Source organism: Pocillopora damicornis, chromosome 8, assembly GCF_964200805.1.
Source record: "Pocillopora damicornis chromosome 8, jaPocDami1.2, whole genome shotgun sequence".
Taxonomy (NCBI): domain Eukaryota; kingdom Metazoa; phylum Cnidaria; class Anthozoa; order Scleractinia; family Pocilloporidae; genus Pocillopora; species Pocillopora damicornis.
The window spans coordinates 3,278,321-3,298,344 of record NC_142677.1 but is presented as its reverse complement, the minus strand read 5'-3'; the positions used below and the strand labels follow the sequence as shown (position 1 = coordinate 3,298,344).

Below are 20,024 nucleotides of genomic sequence, written 5' to 3'. Positions count from 1 at the left end.
CAACCAAAACCCAGTGCTTTTTACAGTGTTTTCGTTGTTTAAGCTGTTTATCAGCTGCGGTGGCGAAAGAAAGCCTACTTAAAACGCCGGCCGTTGTTTCGCTCGCAAATTTTCAACTTTTCAAATTTTGTTGCGACATCCAAGGCTCGCATTTGATTGGCTATCTGTGAGTTTCTTTGATTATTGACCAATCAGAATGTCTGATTTGTTTCTTTCTTTGCACTGAATTAACCCTCTTCTGCACTGAATTAACTCTCTTCTGCACTGAATTACCTGAAAACTGCATTTATCTCAACCAATCAGAACTGAGTAATTTTTCCATGTATATTATTAGCGGCAAAATAGTATCTTGGAGATCAAAAGGTATCGCTCTCTTAAAATTGTGCAGCCGATTGACAATGAACAACAGAATAGAATAGAAATCGACTTTAGAAAAGCTTCATTTGAATAGTTACGTTGCAATCCGTAGACTGAATCGCGATAAAATACAATTCTATTTAAACTGAAAAGTTCATGATAATTAGTTGCAATTATAACAAGATTTATGATACATATAATATAAAATGCTATTGGTATAATTATGACAAAAATATTTAAGTTGCTTGTCATAGCATTAATGAGGTATTTTAAGAACGGTCTCTGCGAGTCTCAATACGTTTAAACGCATCAGGTGTGCAAACAATAGACGCCCAGCTCTAAAAAAAAAAAATAACCAAAAACATGTTGATATCAAAGGTCTCAATTGTATGAAAGTTCTAGAAAGTTCGGAAAGGTATGTTAATTTGATTTTCGGCCATGTCAATAACACAACTAGACTAAGAAGAAGCTGTTCGTCTGTAATGTTGCTAAAGTTCGAGAACGATTTTGTTTATACATGCTCTAGACGATTTGGTTTCCTGAAAGCCAATCAAATCGCACAACCGACAACTCTTAAGCCGACCAAAATTTGTGTTATAAAAATCAAAGTCAAGTTCAAAATTGGGACAAGTGCCAACACCATTTGAAAGAAAGGATTTCCACTGATTTCCGATTTCCTCCGATGCTGGTAATTTTACGTGAAGTTAATTATCGAATTACTACTCGTGATAGAAAATGCAAGTCTCATACAAAACAATAACTAACGAGTTTCGTTCATCGGTTTTGTATGTCTAAATGCACGACCTGAGTTCTCCTTCCGAATGACATTTCTTATTTCTTTTTGTCTCCAGCAGTAAATCAGTGGATTAACAAGCGAGTTTAGCATGGCACATGGCTGTATCAATGGAACGTTGATGAAGAGACTATCATGAAGGCGTGTAACTACAACTATGAAAAAGAAACCAGCAGGAAGAAGGCAAGGGGTTGTCTTCAATGCTTTGTTCTCTTTCAGAAATCTTTCCACATCCTTTTAGGGCAGTTGTTGAGTTTTTATGTTGTCTTTATGGCGAGAAGTTTCTCGATACCTGATGAGGTAAGCGAAAGTAAGAAAGAGAAAACATGAAATGGCGAGTGGCCCCGTCAAAGAAACTGCTACTTTGACCTTTTTCATTCCTCTTAAAACCCCAAAAGTGGGCGCAATGATCCAAACTACTAACACAGCTATCTTCATGTTCTTATCAGTTATAATGTTCGAGTATTACATCGTAAATGTGATGGCCCTGAGTCTCTCGAAAGTAACCAACATCAGATGGAAGTAGGAAGATACAAGGGTAACAAGTAGAGACGAGATAAAAGAAGTTCCAACCGTCCCACTCTCACTGAACCGAATAATACGAAAATCTTCCACAGGACAAACAATGGTTGGCCAAGGAGACCAGTCAATGCGTCAATAATCGCTAAACAGGTTAGCAAGAAATTGCTGTTGGTACGGAGTCGAGGTGTTGTTTTCACAGCCTTTATCACAAGTAGGCTGAGCAGAACTGTGCAGGGAAAGGTGATGGTGTTGATGATGATTATGATTATGGAATCAGCCATCGATGAGACATCTCTGTCGCCTTCTTTTCTGGTGATGGTTGTAGTGTTTGTAAAACTAGCCAAGGAAAAGTTTACCATGTCGAATTGGAATCCCAAATTTGTTTTTACAATTTAGTAAGTTTTGCTCCATTACATTTATTTTAGATTTGCATTGAAATGAAATTTGTTTTATCAATTCAGTTGACGTCTTTTTTGGCTTAGCGCATGGGCTTAGAGACAAGTATCTGCATCGGGGCTTTTTTATCGCCATTTCTGTGTAAATTACTGTGAGTTAAAAGCTCATCAACAATTAGAAACTTTCATTCAAAATATCAATTTCTTTGACACCGGTGTTAGGCCTTTCCTGGTTGTGCTCGGCAACATCTCAGCAACTTCTGACGTTTGGAGCAACGTTTTGCCGTTCCAGGGACCTCGAGCAATTTTTTGCCTTTTAGAGCAATTTTTGAGCAAAATATAAGTTTAGTTTAAGGCACATGTCAAGACAAAAAAGTCAAAGATTTCATAGAAAACTTCAATTTATGCGAATTTCGTGAACGTTTGTCAACCTTTTGAACACATAACCTGTAACTTGCAGGTCTACTGCGATCCTTATCTAAGATTACAACGGACAATCGGCGGAAATAACCTTCGAAAAGACGTCAAACGAACCATGTGTTTCGTTCCGTTAGACTTAAGAGTATTTTTGAAATCAGTGTAATATTCAGTGCGCTGTGGTACGTTTTTAAATTTCAATTGAAGTAATAAGCAAAACCCCTACCTTTTCTATTCAATATTCCGGAATTTAAATCAACTTAACAGAGATGGAAGACCAAGAAAGAAAAAATACAGTCTGAGCACAGCCACTCTGAAAATCATTTCAATCCCCTTTTTTTTTAAATGAGTGTTGATGATGCAAACGAAAATTACATCGAGAAAACGTTGTTTACCAGATTACGGGGGTTTTTAGAGTTTTTGAAATATCTAGATAGCGTCATTCTAAATTATGGAAATTTAGTCGGCCAGCTGTGGCATACATACCTTTGAAATCTATTCTTAACTTATCTTCCCTCTGATTGCCGTTCTGTTTAGTTTTATTCCTTATGATAGTCTGGTGTTTTGGTTACAGAAAGCACGTTGAAAATCCATTTGATGTCCTGAATTAATGAAATTACCTAAATTTCAGTTATACAATTATCTGAATAGGAATCGAATTCCCAAAATCAGATCCCAAGTCTTTATTTTATTTTAATAGTTTTTATTCGTATTTGCATTTCATCGCAGACAATATTGTTACCGTATAGGTTAACTGACAGAAAGAACGCTAACATCCTACAAACCCAATTATGTTATGAAACAACGAGCAATATTCTTATTAAGAAGCGAATCCTAAATGCAATACGGTAATTATCCTTTATAAACTCATTTAAGCCCACTACAGAAAATAACTTAGTTCACCACTGACAACAAACTCACAGTTGTCGAAAAAGCTCATAGAAAAAAAATCTCTGATGTATATCACAATAACTCTCTCGGTATGGCTGTCCAGACAATCGGTCACCGCCGGCAACTGAACAAAAACTGCTACTACACGACTGATGCCTCATATACCTTCACAACGTATTCTAGAACATTCCGGTAGCAATCAAATTTGTGACAAGTGCCAACACCGTTTGAAAAAAAAAACTTCCTCTGATCACCGATTTCCAAAGATGTTGGTAACTTGCTCGAGGTTGATTATCGAGTTACCTGTCGTCATCAAAATCTTAATTGTCGTATAAAACAACAACTAGCGAGTTGTTTAAAGGTGAATGGAAAAGGCCAACGCAAAATCTAGAAATATAGTTATATGGTTAATCACTCTTCCTTACATTCCCCTCCTTCACTTTATCTCTGGATGCACGTCCTGGTTTCTTATTCCAAACATGATCTTTCTCATTTCGTTTTGTCTCCAACAGTAAATCAGTGGATTAACAAGCGAGTTCAACATAGCACATGTTACCACCAATAATTTGTTGATCGGGCAAATAGTTGCGTTGTAAAGGCCTGAAGCTACAACAATAAGACAGAAAGAAAGTGGAAGAAGGAAGATAACAACAGCACCAACTACAAACAAAGTTGTCTTCAGCGCCTTGTTCTCTTTGGTAAATCTTTCCTTTTCTTCTTGGGGCAGTTGTTGATTTTTTATCTTCTCTTGCTGGCGACGTGTTTCTCGATACATGATGCAGTAACTAAAAGCAAGGAAAAGGATACAGGATAGAGTAAGAAGACCTGCCAAAGAACCTGCCACTTTGACCATTTCCATTCCTCTTAAAACTCCATTAATGAACGCAATGATCCAAACTACCAAAACTGCTCTCCTCATATTATCATCAGTTATAATGTTTGAGTATTTCATCGTAAATTTGATCGCCACGAGTCTCTCGAAAGTGACCAACATCAGATGGAGGTATGAAGCTGTTTGGAATACAACCACAGATACCTGATAGCAGTTCTGAAGTATCTCACCGTTACTGAGACCGAGTAGTAGGAAAATCTGCCACAGGATAAAGAATGGCTGGCAAAAGAGACCAGTTAATACATCGCTCACCGCTAAACAGGACAGCAAGATGTTGCTGTTGGTACGGAGTCGAGGTGTTGTTTTTACAGCTTTTATCACCAGCACGTTTAGCACAACTGTGAAGGGACAACTAATGGTGTTGATGATGATTGATGAAACAGCCACCGATGGAACATCTCCTGAGTCGCCTTCTATACTGGCCATGTTTGTAACGTTGATAAAACTAACCAAGGAAAAGTTTACTTTGTCGAACTGGAAGCCCAATGCAAATCAAGTCTGTATCTCGAAACAACAGTCTCTACTTGTCATTCAATCTTGAATGAAAACGAAGAAAATTAAAAGCAAAGGAAATGTGATACCATTAATAATAGGTAGTGAAAGGATCTCCTGGGAATTACTCCTCAGTCCACATGTGTGCAGTAGCTATACAGGACAAAAATGAATCGGACATGCTAAACGCCACCCAATTAGATGAATTCCTCTAAAGCTCTGCCCATAAAGAAAAAAATCTTAATCAAAAACTGATTTCTCTCTCTTCTAAATTGCATTTTTCAGAAAGCCCTAAATAAATTTTTTATAAGTCCAAAATCGCTTCAGTCCGTAAAAGCTTGAACAAAGTTGTCGCGATAACTGGACATTGCTCTATCGCCTGTTAACTTCTCGTGTTACAACTTCAGGAGACTTTTTCGCCTCCTTTTGCAAGACAAACATCTCGGACATGTTGAGCTCTTTAGCTTTAGAAAAATATGTATTAATTCATTTGACATCATGTTAAATGAATCTATTATGATCTATTTAAAGCTCACCGTTTTAGTTTAATGATATCAGTTTAATGACTCCTGTCGCATCTGTGGTTCCGTAGTCTTATAATTTGTGTTTTGGTCATGTGTGAAACTCGGCTACTTTATCCACGCAATTTTTCGGAAATAGATTTCAAGAGTATATTTCTCATAAGTAGCCGCCTCAGTTTTCATTCCTATCTAGATATTCCGAAGTCTTATCCATGGTAAAACAAAATGAGTTCTAATAACTTCCGTAGACTGGTGACGAACGTTTTCTTGATGCAATTTTCGGTTTGCATCATTAAAACATGAATGAACTGTGTTCAACCTATATTTTTACTTTTTCCCCCTCTCATCCCTGTTAAGTTGATTCAAATAACCAAAAGATTGCGTGGAAGATAGAGTTTTACACATTAGCACAACGTAAATTATAAAACCACGGCTACGAATATGAGATTAGAGTCAAATTGATCATTATTTTTAATGAAAGCCCTCGCTGACGAACCTAAAGCGGTGAGCTATAAAGTCACAATGGTTCACTAATAAAGGGCAATAAAGTAGCCACGATATAAATACTAAACCAAAACAGATGTCAAATAAATTGATTTATATCTTACAGATTCAGTTTTTATTTGAATGCAAATCTAATCTAAAGAAAGAGAATTATTTAGTTCATGAAACACGAAACATTTATCGAGAGATGGTTTGGGAAAAAAGTCATGAATTATATGGTGAAGTAAGTGAGCAGGCGATCAAGCTATCAGGGGCTGAAACGATTTTGACTATTAAAAGTACTTTTGGCAATATCTGGAAAAAACTGATTAAAAATTGACCTTAATCACTCTGGGATTAAGATTTATTTATGGACAGAGCTTGAGGGAAATCCATCTGATTGGTTGGCATTTAGCATTTCCGATTCAGCTTTTTTCTACTCGCTATTTCATGTATTCTCTTTTTGCTCTCGCGTTCTTCATCAAATAGATGAAGAAAGCAGGTCGCTACCAAGATACGATAAAAGCGCTGCAACTGCCCCAAGAAGTGGAAACATTTACAGAAGATTTACAAGGAGGCGCGTAAAATAAGTCTGTCTGTAGTTGGTGCTGGTTTTGTTGGCTTTCTTCCATTTTATTTCTGTCTTATTGTTAAAGCAAGAGGCCTTTAGGATTTTTGCCCTATCAACGTACCATTGATGCAACATGATGTACCATGCTTAACTCGCTTGTTATTCCTCTGATTTACTGCTGAAGACAAAAAGAATTGAGAAAGGTTATCATTAGTATCAGAACCCAGGTTGTGCGTTTAGACATCCAGTAAAGGAGGAGAATATAATGGAAACAGTGAACAACTCTAAAATATATCTAGATTTTACTCTGGCCTTTTTTCCATCCACCGATAAACGAAATTCCTTAGTCATTTTTTATATGAAAATTACATTTTTGATCAGAAGACGTGATTCGATAATTTACTGTATGCAAAATTATTAACATGTTTGGCAATTGGCCATCAGTCGAAATCGTTTCATTTACACCGTACTCGCGATTACTCCAAATTTCAACGTGACTTTGAATTAAATAAAGAAAATTTGAATGTTTTAATTGTTATTAGATACCGTCATTTGATTGGCTGGTAGGGAATGCTATCACACAGGGCACGTATTGAGAAAATTTATATCAATCAAGAAGTTTTAAAAAAACCAGCTCCTTTATTTGTGATGTTATCGGAGAGAAATATTTATAAAAAAAACAGACAACTTTTTCGGGGAGGGAAAATGTATCACGCATCACGCTCTATAACAGGCCTTGTCGTTATTTCATGTATTATTTCCTTGCCTTCTCATATGAGATTTTGCATCATGAAACACGCCGCCAACGAAGGAAAATAGAAGGACGGCTATTGTCCCAAGAAGCAATGGAAGGACTAACCAAAGAGAAAAGGGCCTTCAAGACAACCCTTTTCACTGTTTGAGCGGTATTCCTTTTCTCTTGCAAAATTTTTTTCTGCCTCAGGCCTCTATAAGGTTTTTCCCATCATGAAGTGTTTGTACTTTCATGTTCCATGTTAAACTCGCTTGCTGATTTAATGGGAATGATTTAATGCTGGAGGTAAAAAGAAACAAGAAAGCTTCTGTTTAGAAAAAGGATCCATGCCTTGCATCCAATAATTCAGAGGTATATAGCGGGGAAACTAAGTAAACAAATCCGACAAAGATAGTGTACGAAAACAGATCATATATTGAAATAGCCATACACTGATCATGTACTGTAATAGTCCTACTTTACCTGAAATAAAGGATATATGTATCTATGTATGTATTTCTGCATAACGGATACCAGCTGTATGATGTAAAGATAAAATGGAGCAGTGCACGAGGAAAGAATTCCCTCAGAAATTCAGTTACATCTTTCATATTGATGCTTGTGCAAATAATACAACAGTCAGGTGTGAAAACAAGGAACGTTATTAAAATGCCCAGCTTACCAAGAAAACAATTACGACATGTACATATCAAGGCTCTCCATTGTTTTATCGAAACGTTTTGAAAGTTTGGTGAAAAAATTAAATTAGGTATATAGCCATACAAAAGTAAAACTAGATTCCGTGAAATCTGATTCTCAGCAATTTTACTTAATTGCGACAAAAATTACTCAATCATTTATCTAAGATCATAGGATACAACGAACCTATGAATAACCGGCTGTCAGTACTTTCGTTGAGCTAACATCAATAATATGTATCAAAATCACTTTCAATTTCCGTACTTTTAGAGTACATTTTCATTATTTCCATGGTGAATTCCAAATCTATAGCAAATTTACTGCAATGAATAGAGTGCGATTATCCCTCGCATAACTATTGATTTTTTTTTCTATTTTTTATTTCCGACAAAATAAACAATCTCATGAATTACGCAATTAAGAATAATGTAAATCATGGGCGAGAAAAAGACAAGTGGAAACACATGCACACTGGAGTGGATCGTTTCCTCCGGACTACAGCTGAGACCCAAGGCATTGTGCTTAAAGTTTCACTTGATCTTTATTGGATATTTAACTCAAAATGCATAACTACTCCAAGCTTAATCTACAAATGCTATCAGGATGGCCGATACAGAAGGCGACACAGCTTATGTCCCTCTAAAGGTTAGTTACACTGTCCCCATCATGATTACCAGCATCGCTCGCCCCTTCACAATTCTCCCCAACGTGCTGGTGATAAAGTCCGTGAAAACGACCACTCGACCCCGATCCAGTAGAAACATCTTGCCGTCCTGTGTTAAGCGGTGACTGACGCATCAACTGGTCTCCTTGGCCATATATCGTACATCCTGTGGACAATGTTCCTATTACTTAGTCTTAGTTACAGTGCCGGTACGCTTGAAAATTTCTTTTCTTCTACTTTGGCTGTATTGACAACAGCCCCCTGTCTTCATTTGATGCTGGTTACATTCGAGAGACTCATGGCGATTAAATTTACGATGCAATACTCAAACTTTGTAGCTGGTAGGAACCTGAAGACAGCGGTGATGGTAGTCTGAATTATTTCTTCCGCGTGTGGGATCTTCAGCGCGCTTTAAATATAGTTTTACTTCCCATAGGAATTTTTTTCACTGTTTCAGGTATCGTTTTCGTTTGAATTGGAGAAATACACCAAAAAGAGTTGTAGAACGACAATTTCTGATAAAGAGACAACTTTGAAATAGCACACTAAGCGAGATATGAACTTAAATCAATTCCATGAACCTCTAGAATAACTCATACTCTTTTTCCGCTATTACGACTTTAAAAAATCCACCGTTAAGGCCATCTTTTAAAGGCTAAGTATACACAGAACCGCTTTCTATTTCCAAGTTCAAGTTTTATCAACCAAAATAATGTTTCCTGCCTAAATGGATTTTCTTTAGTTTCAATCAAGTGGGAATTGAACCCAAAGATCTGCAGGCCAAATGGTTGGCTTTTTTCAAACAATATCTTTTTGCTCCGCTTTCGTGTGCACGTGTTTCCACTTCGATTTTTCTCGCTTGTAAAACAGTACTGTTTGTACTTACACAATTAATGGAGTTAGAAACCAAAAAACATTTGTTTGGTGTGATTAGAGAAAAGTTCGAAGAGAATGAATAAACCATAATTGTATAAGAACAAGCAAAAATTTAGAAGGTTGGCACGAATAAAGGTAATTTCCATACTTTGGACTTATTTAGGCCGGTATAGTGGTCTAAAGTTAAACTGATGTTAACGCATTGAACTTTATCGCTACTTTGACCGTGATCTTCTGCTGAGATTATCCTGGAAAGCTTTTGGTGGATAAATCAGATGCCTTTTATTGTACATTCGAATTTGATCCAACGCACTTGTTTAAATGCTATTTTGAAACGGACCTCGTTTTTGGGTCAAATCAAATTTATTGAAAAGAATTGAATATTTTTATTTGGCCTAAGCCGCTCTTAAAACAACAAGTGATGGTAAACACGACGAAAGAAAAAAAAGTGCTTCCAGTTTTTTCCCTACTTTGGAGAAAGGTCTATTTCTCTCAGCCGTGTTCATGGTATTACCACCAGAATTCAATCCAAACCACAAAGTAAGACTGACACTCAAGACAGGCAGTATGTTGAACGAGGATACACAAAAAACTTGGTTTTCAAGGGTTGTACTTGAGTTACTTGAGTCTAGATTGGCTTCTTCTGACAACTCCATGGAGTTGTCAGCAGAAGCCAATCCAGACCAGACGAGCAGACCTATTTTCACCATAGGCATCAGAGCGAGTACTTTCATGTAGTTAGAAAAGGACTAAACAAACCACTTCGTTCTTGTGAGTTGCAATCAGCGGGATGCACTTGTAACTCACTGGAACGTCCTATCCGAGCCCATGGTACCACCATCAAAAGCCAATCCAAACCACAAGGGAAGATTCTCATTCAAAACAAGCATCAGAGTGAATTGCATCAGGATTTCAACAAAGATACACCAAAAAATTGTTTTCGTAACTTACAGTTGTCAGGAAACACTTGCCTCGCCCGGAAAGCTTGCGTGGTTCATGGCGTTACCACCAGATGCCAAACCAGACCATAGGATAAAACCCACATTTAAAACAAGCATCAGAATGGCCGCCACCAAGATCCTAAATAATAATGTACCACTCTTAGTTTTCCTTAGTTTCAATGCCCTTGCCTCAGCCGCACGTTTTACTCGAGTTCATGACAACACCACCAAAAGCCGATCCAGACCATTTAACGAGACCCAAGTTTAATACAGGAATTAAAACAGATAGCATCAGAATGTTTTAACACGATACTCCAGCCACTTGGTGGTACCTCACTCAGCAGACTCAATGGTGTCCATACTTTCTCTACCAGACGCTAATCCAAACCACAAGACGATACCCACATTCAACACAAGCATCAAAAGATTTAGCATCAGGGTGTTAAACAATGAAACACGACTCACTGTAGCTACCATTTTTACTGCACTCTCTTGTGCTTGCTTCCTGTGCAGTTTAATCATCCTGTAGGCAAATTCTGTTCCAATGGCAGATAAAACGTGCACGAGTTGATGACCTTGACCAATTAAATCAAACATCCCTGGGAAAAGACGCTCGGGGAACCTGCCGCTATACAGGAGGCCGGATAAAATCATATTAACCACGTGACCAACGTAGAAATCACGGGATAATTTATGGCAGGCAGAGAATACTAAGCACGTGTCATCCTCGTGACAACTGAAAAACACCACACTCGCCAAATAAGGCTCTGTCGTGTTTAAATAGCCGGCGAGAAATGCAGCTGCGCGCAGAGATGTGCTGAACACGTTATTGATAGCATTAGTCTTACAACAGAGGTACGTCCCAAGAAAGCTGAGACAGCTTGCTACTGAATAGAAAAGAGAAGGAGACTCGAAGATCATCCAACCAGTATTCATAGGTCGGGTGTAAAAAAAAAATACTTGGCATGAAGTGAAAGTCATTAGGCGGATACCCGCATAGTCGAAGAAGAAACAGGTTTTGTAGGCCTTCTCAGACATTGGGTTGAAGAGATGCGCTGAACCGCTTGTGAGGTACACAGTTACTGTTCCGATTCCAGCAGAGAGCATTGGTAAATTGAAAGGATCAAAGATCGGATGAGTTTCCTCGCTTAAGGTCTAGGAAAAATGAACAAGAAAATACAAAGACACCAAGATATGACTCCAAACGTTAAAACTTTGGTTGTGTAAATAGAAGAGGCTTTTTAAACACTGCCAAAACGTACTGTTGTGCTTTCGTTATTCAGACTTGATGAACGGTTCCCTATGCCACTCAGTCGTCTCTTCATCGTTGAACAACTTCTTTTCGTGATGGTTTATCATTTTCTTGATTTCCTTGATTTTTTTAGTGCGATTGCGCAAGCTGTCCTCCATATGTTTGCGTCAGGCACTGAATTTTTTCAGAGATGATTACTTGTCGATCAGATCTAAAAACAAAGTAATAAAAAAAATATGATGGCTATGAACTAATGACTTTTTTATTATTTACAATGGACGACATGTTTTCGCGTATTTATTTTCACAAGACTTAATTTTCGCGATTTCACGGTTGTCAAAAAATAGCGAAGTTTAAGACCCACATGAAAGAGTTTTAGCGAAAATTAAGCACGCAAAATCATTGCACTTGACTAACAATGTGGGAAAGCGCTACGTTGCCAAAAGATTGGACAAAGCAGGAGTTTCTAGGGTAGCAAACCGTGGGTAATCTCTTCCTCCGGAGGATCTATTCGAAGAAATTGACAATGTCCTAAAGCTGAAATCGCAAATAGGCTTTGTTATGTACTCTTGTACAGCTCCGCCTTGTTGCAAAGGAACGTGTCAAAAGGTTTTCCGTTTTGTTTTAATACGGTTTTGGAAACTATTGTTATGGAAAATTAAAAGCAGTTGTGCCAATTCTAAGACTAACTGTTTGTTAATGCAGATAAGTAATTTGACAATTTTGCGAAATTAATTTCCCTTTAATGCATATTTCTGGCCAATTCGCGAAATTAAAGTCCTGCCATATATACCCATTCCATTATCAAGAAATTAGGCTCCGGTGAAAATAATTAACAATTAGTAGACCTGGGAACTGCTTTTCATCAAATAACTCGAAAGTCAAATTGCTAGGCAACGCCATGGCAAAAGGAAAATATGTGAGTTATTGTCAAAAAACAGTAAATTTAAAGACCAAACTTTTGGAACTGATTCTTCGAAACCTTCCCTCGCCTTAACATGTCCGTCACCGACGGTACTGGTTCTTCTGTGAATAGGCCAGTTCCTATATAATTCAAATGAAGCCCATAACTCAGTGCATGACCATTTGTGTAAATCGAGCATATTTCTTAAGATGGTGAGGGAAATTAATAGGTAAGTAGCTGCGTTGTTAGTTTCTTTTCACAAAGAGCGTTTTATAGCTCGAAAACATCTGGTGCCTAAATTTAATAATTGTTGATTCGCAGGATAACAAGGATGTCAAAGGGGTGATGGGTTTTACGCCAACGGTTAAAATTTTAGCATTTCACGGCTAACGTTTAATTCTTTTCCCTTGCGATTGAAATAAAAATTTTTACGTTTAACTTTTTTACGACTAGCGGTTACAATTTTTCAATTTTAAAGCCTATCAGCTGAATTTTAGCATTTTTACGGCCAACGGGTAATCACATTGAGACCCTCGATCTAACCTTCGTTTTCAAACTTCATTCTTTTGTAAAAATAAACTTGAAAAGTCAAGGGGGGGAATGAAGCTAAGTGTTGCCAAGTTGATTAGATTTTTGAGCAGAAAATGCCAACAAATATAGAACAGGCAAACATGAACAAATAACATACCTGGGAAGAAACACACACGGAAACCTAAGGTGATCGTGAATTTTTGATCCTGTCATCTACGCTCTTTGCTGACCGTGACAGAAGAAAAAAAAACACTGATGGATTTAATATTTGAGCGTTAAGTTGAATGAAATTTTGATAATTCTTTCTTATGGACATTTTTAGTATCAAGAGAAATCCAAAGCAAGACAGATTTTCTGAGGAAATGACTGAGCTAGAGACCCACCGATCCCGGCATTCTCAAGTTTTTCTTTCAATTTTTCGGAGAAAAAGTGATTGAAAGAGAACTTTCCTTGCCTGAATTCTAGTTTTGCAAAAACTGCTTAATTTAGAGAGTTCGTGAACGAAGTATATTTCGTTAAAAATGAAGCCTTACATCCAAGTAATGGTGTGTTTGTTATGCAAAGCAATATACATTTTATTCAGTAAGTGAGCAAATATATGAAAGCTTAGGCGAAAAACCTGAGGGTCTTGGAAACTTGAAACACAAACAAAAGAGCGCTCTAATATTAACACAAATTTAGAGGAAAAACTTGAGCTTGAAGTTATTTTCATGGTCTAGTCACTTCGTTAAATTGACTTTTTCTAGTACATCGACATTGATTTAACTGCTTCATTAGCTAAACTGGATTGAAGAATCGCAACAGGCTACGGCGTAAGTGATATGAATAATCAGGCTTACGAAAGAGAGAATCTCTCTTCTTATGATTAAATATCCAAAGACTGGAAGGAGCTGCCTTCGTACTAGTGGGGCAGTTCGGACAGATGAAACTTCTCTTTGAGCTACCATCAATAAAGTACGTTCCCAATGGTTGGCGAAAGCCTCGTAACGTCGCGTGGATACCCCTTAACAGTGGTTAAAGCATGCATACATCTGTGCACATGTAGGACTGAGGTGGAGAGAGAAACTCTCAAGAATATGGCCCACAATTCCATGTATGAGCGGCTAAGAGTTGAACAACGCTAATCCTTGATGAGAAGATGGGCTTTTCTCTTAGCGTGCCACCCAGAATGTCATTAGGTGTCCCTGGTCATTGGTTGGCATCGTTTATTCTTCTGGGTGAGAGAGGCATTGTGGGAGTAAACTGTCTTACCCAAGAACATAAAGCAATGACCCAGTCAGGGCTCGACCCCATACATCTCGAATCGAAGTCTAGCGCGGTACACAGGAATCATCCTTTATCATCTTTTATTTGCCTTATTTATACAATACAAAAATTTATTTGTAGCGGTTATAGCTAGAAGGCGAGGAGACCCAGGAAGCCACCGGGCTTATGGGAGGAATCGAGGTGTATGAAGGTTTCTCCCTATAGTAATTACGCCCCGTACAACTTCGCCCCCACCTCGACATCTTCAACTTATCAAATGTAACAAGTTCGCCCCCAGAGCTTCCAAGTCGTATTCTTACGAAACGATCTGAAGATTTGGGGCGAACTCGTCGTCACGGGGGCGACCTTGTAGTGGGGCAAAATCTACCTGAACCGGAATAACAGGTAAGCTATGTGTTTGGGGCAAAAAAAGTGGCTATATAGGGCTGATCGAGACGATAAAGGGACAGTGTCAGTGTAGGGCCAATTTTCAACCCTTACACTTTAGCTTTAGTGTACATATCATCCATACTGTTCTCTGTACATTTCCTATGGCACTGAAATGGAAAATTTGTTGAAAAATCAATAGCTTCTTTAGTTGGTGTTCATTTCCTTTATTCTCATAACCTTAATGCGTAATTCAAGGATAATACTGTAAAGGGAAATTAGATGCTGGTCACTCTTTGCGGCTGAGGAGTTAAAAACGGTTATGACAAAGCCTCAGAGCCGACAGCAAAGAACTTAAGATAGTTCACATCACAGATACAATCCCGCACGGTCACCAACGGCGGTTTTTGCATTGCTTAGCGCACAAACTGAAAGCGTTTTACATTACATTCTCAAATACCCCCTCCCAGCTTCCATTTTAGATTCTGTTGGACAGGTTTATTTCATTTGGTTCTTTTGCAACCATGTTTTCCTAAATAAAATATTTTTTTCTTAGTCACTTGGTTCTAAAGAGACCAATTCATGCTCTCAGGTTAGTTTTTATGAGAACTTTCCTTTTTCTTAAGAGCAATAGAAAACCAGAATGCAATACAAGCGTTCAAAAACATCACTAATATGGCCGCGACCAAGGTGTTGAGAATGGACACGTACGCGGTTGTCTCTTCCAACATTCCCCTGGCTTTCCGGGCGTTGATTTCAAATTCAACCATTTTGAAGGCATATTCTGTTCCTATGGCAACACAGACGTGTAGAAAATGATGACTGTTCCCGACCAAATCAAATCTTCCAGGAATGAGGCGTTCAGGTAGCCTGGTGCTGTACATGAAACCCGCCAGAAAAGTATAAAATGCGTGACGCAGGTAATATCTAACGGGTAAACTGCTACAGGCGGAAGAGGACCAACAACTCTTGTCAGTTACGTGACAGGTGCAAAGAGTCGCGCCAACCAGAATTGGTAAGGTACTGTGAATCCAAGCGGCGATTACTGATAACATCCGCAAAAAAGTGCTGAACTTGTTGACTGCAGCATCCGTTTTGCAGCAACCGTAGGTCACAAGAAACGAAAACAGGGCTGCTAGGCTCAGGTACAAAGCCGGCGATTCAAAGATCCTCCACTGAGAATTCACTGGCCGAGCATAGAAGAACATAGCTTGGCACGAGGTGAATGTGTAAAAACTGACCGCTGCGTAGTCGAAAAAGAAGCAGATTTTGTATCCTCTTTCAGAAATGGAGTTGAAAAGATGAGCAGTTGCACTGGAAGAGTACAAAATTACAGTTCCCATGGCAGAGGCCAAAAGTGGTAAATTGAAAGGATCTAAAATTGAGTCCACCTGAGTAGATGCAGCCGTTCCATAGCGTACGGCGAAGTATAGTGCCGCTATAATGTGGCTCCACACGTTAACACTCTCATTATTGATGTAAAAAAGGCTTTTCAAGCACTGCCAAGGCGTGCTGTAAGCTCGCCGGTATCCTGACTTGATGAAAGGTTCTCGAAGTCCCCCGGGCATTTCCTCTTCCTCAAAAATGACCCTGTCATTATCGATTGCACCAACTGTCAAGCTACTATTATTGTTGGCAGCTGTGGTGCTAAGGCTGTTTCGCTGTCTGTCTACCATCCTTCGGCCTCTGTTAACGATAGCAAAAGCGCGTTGACCTGTGTAGAGAACAAACAGTAAAGATGCATTCGCTTGTAAAGTTTTAGTTGTTTTTGCTATGGCAAAAAAATTGACCTACATATCCTTGAAAAACCCACCTCCCAAATTCTGAAAAATCAGTTTTGTAAAAGGAACAAATGAGAAGGAAGGAAATTCTGTTCTTCCATGTGTTTCCACGACAAGTCATTGCCAAGCTTTCTTTACTATTCGTCTGTAAATAGCAAGAAATTTGCATTGTGTTTTGGTTATTTTCAAACACCGATTCTCTAAGAGATTGAGGCTCTCACACTTATGTAATTCTTCCTTTGAAATTGGTCTCAAAACTTTACTTAATTTTCTAAAGATCAAGGTGACCATAGCAACCCAAAAGCCTAAAAAAAACCCTTAATCTGCTTCTTTTGTGCCCTCAGCTAAAAAGACAAGTTCGGTGACCACATTATTGTCATTCACTGAAATTGGTATTTAAATAAATATCATTCAGCTAAATTAATGAAAGAAAAAACTGCACATGAAGTTCAGATCCACCTTAAGAGTTTTAGTTTGACAGAAATATAAAGTTGGAATAAGAGTGTTTCTTAAAGGCTGCGGTGTTAATATGGTATACCTAGATTTCATTGGAATGATCAAAACATATATTGACCAAATTGGACACTTTTTTAACACTGTTTTCAAGGGAACACACGAAAAGTTTGGTGGTATTGATAATTCGTAAGGATTGGTATTAATAAATAATGAATCAATTTTATTATAAAAAATTTCCATAAAAGACCATGATATTACATTTAAAAAAGTAAAAAAAAAACTAGTTGACGACGTCTCGAAGTCAACTTAAAAATTATAACTTAAAGCTAACCGAACAGTTTTGGACATATGGAGTCCACTTCCACGTTCAACTTCAGTTTAAGTTATTTTGATGAAAAGCATTTCAGAAACAGGAATTAACAATCAAGCCTACTTTGACATTTCCTCAGAATCTTAAAGAGGCTTTTGTTAAGAGTGCACTGTAATGAGATGTTTGGCAACCACACAGCCCGACGCCTTTTTCAACGCATTGCTGAAAATAATTATTCGTAATTACTTTTTTAAAAGGAAAATTGGACTCCTTGAGATTCAATGCCTGTTGAGGGGAAAATTTCTTTAAAAAATCAGCACTAGGCCATAGGACTAAAGCTAAGTTACGTTATTTAGCACAAGTTATTCAGACTAATCTTTTTCAGACGAATGAATAAACTTGAACGGAATTTTACAAAAATTATCGACAGCTGTTGGTTAGTTTTAAAATACTGAAGGAGAATAATGTCAAAAGCGAACTTTATCATCGGTCAGTTGGACTTTGCTTGCCAGGTTCAGTTTGTTGCAGACTTTGGAATTTTTTCAAATATGAGTTCAGTTTGTCGCAGACTTTGGATTTCTTCCAAATATGAGGAAAACTGGGCCTTAACGGCGACGGTGCATAAATTTGTTTAATGATGAGGTGTAACAAGTTGCCTCGTCAACGTGAAATACTTGCTTAATTTACACAGATATCCCTTGAACAAGGAAATAATGCTCTAATGGCAAATGAAAATAAAACTAAGAATCACTAAGACGAGAGAGGTTTTTCACACGCGGCAAATAAATTGGGTCAATTAACTTGTCACGTACCTTAAAAGCGATAACAACATTATGTAAATCTCGACTAAGAATCACAAATAGTTTATTTTCTCTTGCAGCACGTATCACTTAAAATTATTTTCGGAGTCATGAAAACGAGATACTTGCGCTCAGAACGGTGCAAATCAAATTTGCTAAGAATTCACTTTCGTAGCTGCTTCGTAGAAAATAAATAGCGCCTACTTATGCTCACTAAACAATACACGTATGTTAATACGATAGAGCCTCGTGTGTAATCAGCTCACTCTTAAACCCTGCCGCTCAAATTTCGTCCTGGCTAGAGTTCTAGCCCATTTCTAGTTTGGAAATAGAATCTATAATAGCTGATGGATTTCAGTAATTTCAGTTCAAATGTGAACACCGTGATTGTTTACGATAGAGTACAAAACGGATAGAAAATTTCAGTTTCACGAAACTATCACGATATTCGTTTAACTTACCGAAATTTTCAACAGTTTTTTCCCTGTCAGGATCCCAGTTTCATTCAGAATTATCACAAATCGCCTAACATGAGGCTCGCATGCTTCTGTCGCGTCTTGCGTCAATATACAACAACGAAACGTAAACAAATAGGTGGTGCTTGGTTTGCGGTACAAGTATAATTATTATGCAACTATTTAATTCAGTTTCATATTATGCATAACCGGTATTAGCGAGATTACAAATCATCAGAATTTATTAAGCGGCAAAAAAAAAAAAAAACGGTAGAGTTTAATGACTTTTTGTCGCAGAACTACGAAAGTATAGAAAAATTGCAATTGGTATTTAGTTTGCTTGGCAGCCACAGCGTTTTTGAACCAATATAGAAAAGAAAATAGCGACAAGCTCGATGTTTTTCCTCGCCTATCGAGCCAAACTTATGACAAAAAGATAACTAGCGCTGCACTATTCAACCGCACGCCTCACTGGAGAGTAAGTTTTATGAGTCCGCATAAACAGCTAGAGAAGGAAAATTACTAAATTGATGAACCTCGCAAATCATGAGCATTTGGATAGCGTGACATTCGTATCAGCAAAACAAAAATCGAAGTAGCATCACTGCTGTCTCTGGTTTTGAGAAAGTGACGTTGCGTGTCACAGAGTTGTTGACAATCATGTTACCAAGGCCTTGCCAGAGCCCAGAGGCAGAAGATAGCAGAAGTCGGTTACGTAATTCTACAGGTATTACTAAATGACCCAAAAAAAAAACAAAACAAAACAAATTCGAGTCAATCACCACAGTGCGACAGTACGGTTTAGTTATTATTGTAGTAAAACTATCATATCAGTTAATCATCCATCCATAAATATAACGTGAAAAGATATCAATCGTTAAAAAAAACGTAGTCGGCCAAAAAAACCAGCTATCTACATATATGAACTACGAGTCGGAATTGGTTGGGGTTTCATGCGTCAGGGGAACTCTCTTTAATCTTAATCAATCAGGACGAAAACAACCGAAGATGACGTCGATTCAAAGATGAATGAATAATTTTCGCAAATACCTGGAAGAGACAAGTGCTTCACTTCATCAGAACACACGTGAGAAGCGTTGAGTTCCAATACAAACTGCAACTTAAGTAATTTCCTGTCGGGGTTCACGACCCCGCAGATTATGGTACTTTGACTTGGTTGTTTTGCAGAGGACGGCTAAATAATGTGCAAAGTCGAAAAACGCACTTGCTAAGCTATTGTACAATCAAGTAGATATTTTGTTTTGACACGTCCTCGTTGCCATCGCCTTCTTGCTGAAGCTAACGCAGATCAATCATTTTTCCAATTGTATGTTTCATGTAAAAACGAGTTTCATCGGTGATCGTTAAAAACAAACTCTACTTGCCCCTTCAGAGCTTCCAGAACTCCAGTTTTTTGTCGACTGAATTGATCACGAATGGAAAAAAAAGTAGTATCCTCTCGAATAAGTTTCCAAGGTCTAAATTCTCATTTAAAACATAATTCGCTTCGGTACAACTGCCCAGAGAGACTCAATATAGTACAACAGGTTTCTTTAACATTAATATATTATTCAAATATCATGATTTAATGTGTTTACATTGCTCATGACCGCAGTTGATTTTTTTAACGTAATTCGCACCCTGGGCAAGTAAAAT

General features: G+C 37.9%; 3 protein-coding genes and 1 pseudogene across 4 annotated transcripts; all 4 read right to left on the bottom strand.

Annotated features, from left to right (window-relative positions):
- Positions 1 to 1,117: 1,117 nt before the first annotated feature.
- On the bottom strand, positions 1,118 to 2,031 carry LOC149040965 (beta-4C adrenergic receptor-like; annotated as a pseudogene).
- Positions 2,032 to 3,811: 1,780 nt separating this feature from the next.
- LOC149040964 (uncharacterized) lies at positions 3,812 to 5,209 on the bottom strand. The gene is made up of 2 exons (XM_089214672.1): positions 5,159 to 5,209; positions 3,812 to 4,741 (listed from the first exon to the last, which is right to left on the bottom strand). Exons 1-2 carry the CDS (start codon positions 5,207 to 5,209, stop codon positions 3,812 to 3,814), a joined length of 981 nt encoding a protein of 326 aa, XP_089070798.1.
- A 5,371-nt stretch (positions 5,210 to 10,580) lies between these two features.
- On the bottom strand, positions 10,581 to 11,572 carry LOC113679126 (membrane progestin receptor delta). The gene is made up of 2 exons (XM_089214671.1): positions 11,510 to 11,572; positions 10,581 to 11,402 (listed from the first exon to the last, which is right to left on the bottom strand). Exons 1-2 carry the CDS (start codon positions 11,570 to 11,572, stop codon positions 10,581 to 10,583), a joined length of 885 nt encoding a protein of 294 aa, XP_089070797.1.
- A 3,205-nt stretch (positions 11,573 to 14,777) lies between these two features.
- On the bottom strand, positions 14,778 to 19,929 carry LOC113679166 (membrane progestin receptor gamma-B). Of its 2 annotated transcripts, none has more exons than XM_089180077.1 (2): positions 19,419 to 19,929; positions 14,778 to 16,280 (listed from the first exon to the last, which is right to left on the bottom strand). In XM_089180077.1, exon 2 carries the CDS (start codon positions 16,240 to 16,242, stop codon positions 15,160 to 15,162), a length of 1,083 nt encoding a protein of 360 aa, XP_089036203.1. In that variant the 5' UTR covers positions 16,243 to 16,280; positions 19,419 to 19,929; the 3' UTR covers positions 14,778 to 15,159. The 2 variants fall into 2 exon arrangements, with proteins under 2 accessions (XP_089036203.1, XP_027051917.2); XM_027196116.2 differs by lacking the exon at positions 19,419 to 19,929 and adding an exon at positions 18,375 to 18,569.
- Between the last annotated feature and the right edge of the window lie 95 nt (positions 19,930 to 20,024).

Excerpts from the sequence above, each read along its gene's own strand:
- LOC149040964 (XM_089214672.1), bottom strand. The coding sequence starts at position 5,209 with ATGTCCGAGATGTTTGTCTTGCAAAAGGAGGCGAAAAAGTCTCCTGAA. Across the intron at positions 4,742-5,158 it reads CGAAAAAGTCTCCTGAAGTT|TTCGACAAAGTAAACTTTTC; the intron begins GTAACACGAGAA and ends TTGGGCTTCCAG.
- LOC113679126 (XM_089214671.1), bottom strand. The coding sequence starts at position 11,572 with ATGAAGAGACGACTGAGTGGCATAGGGAACCGTTCATCAAGTCTGAAT. Across the intron at positions 11,403-11,509 it reads TGAATAACGAAAGCACAACA|ACCTTAAGCGAGGAAACTCA; the intron begins GTACGTTTTGGC and ends CATTTTTCCTAG.
- LOC113679166 (XM_089180077.1), bottom strand. The coding sequence starts at position 16,242 with ATGGTAGACAGACAGCGAAACAGCCTTAGCACCACAGCTGCCAACAAT.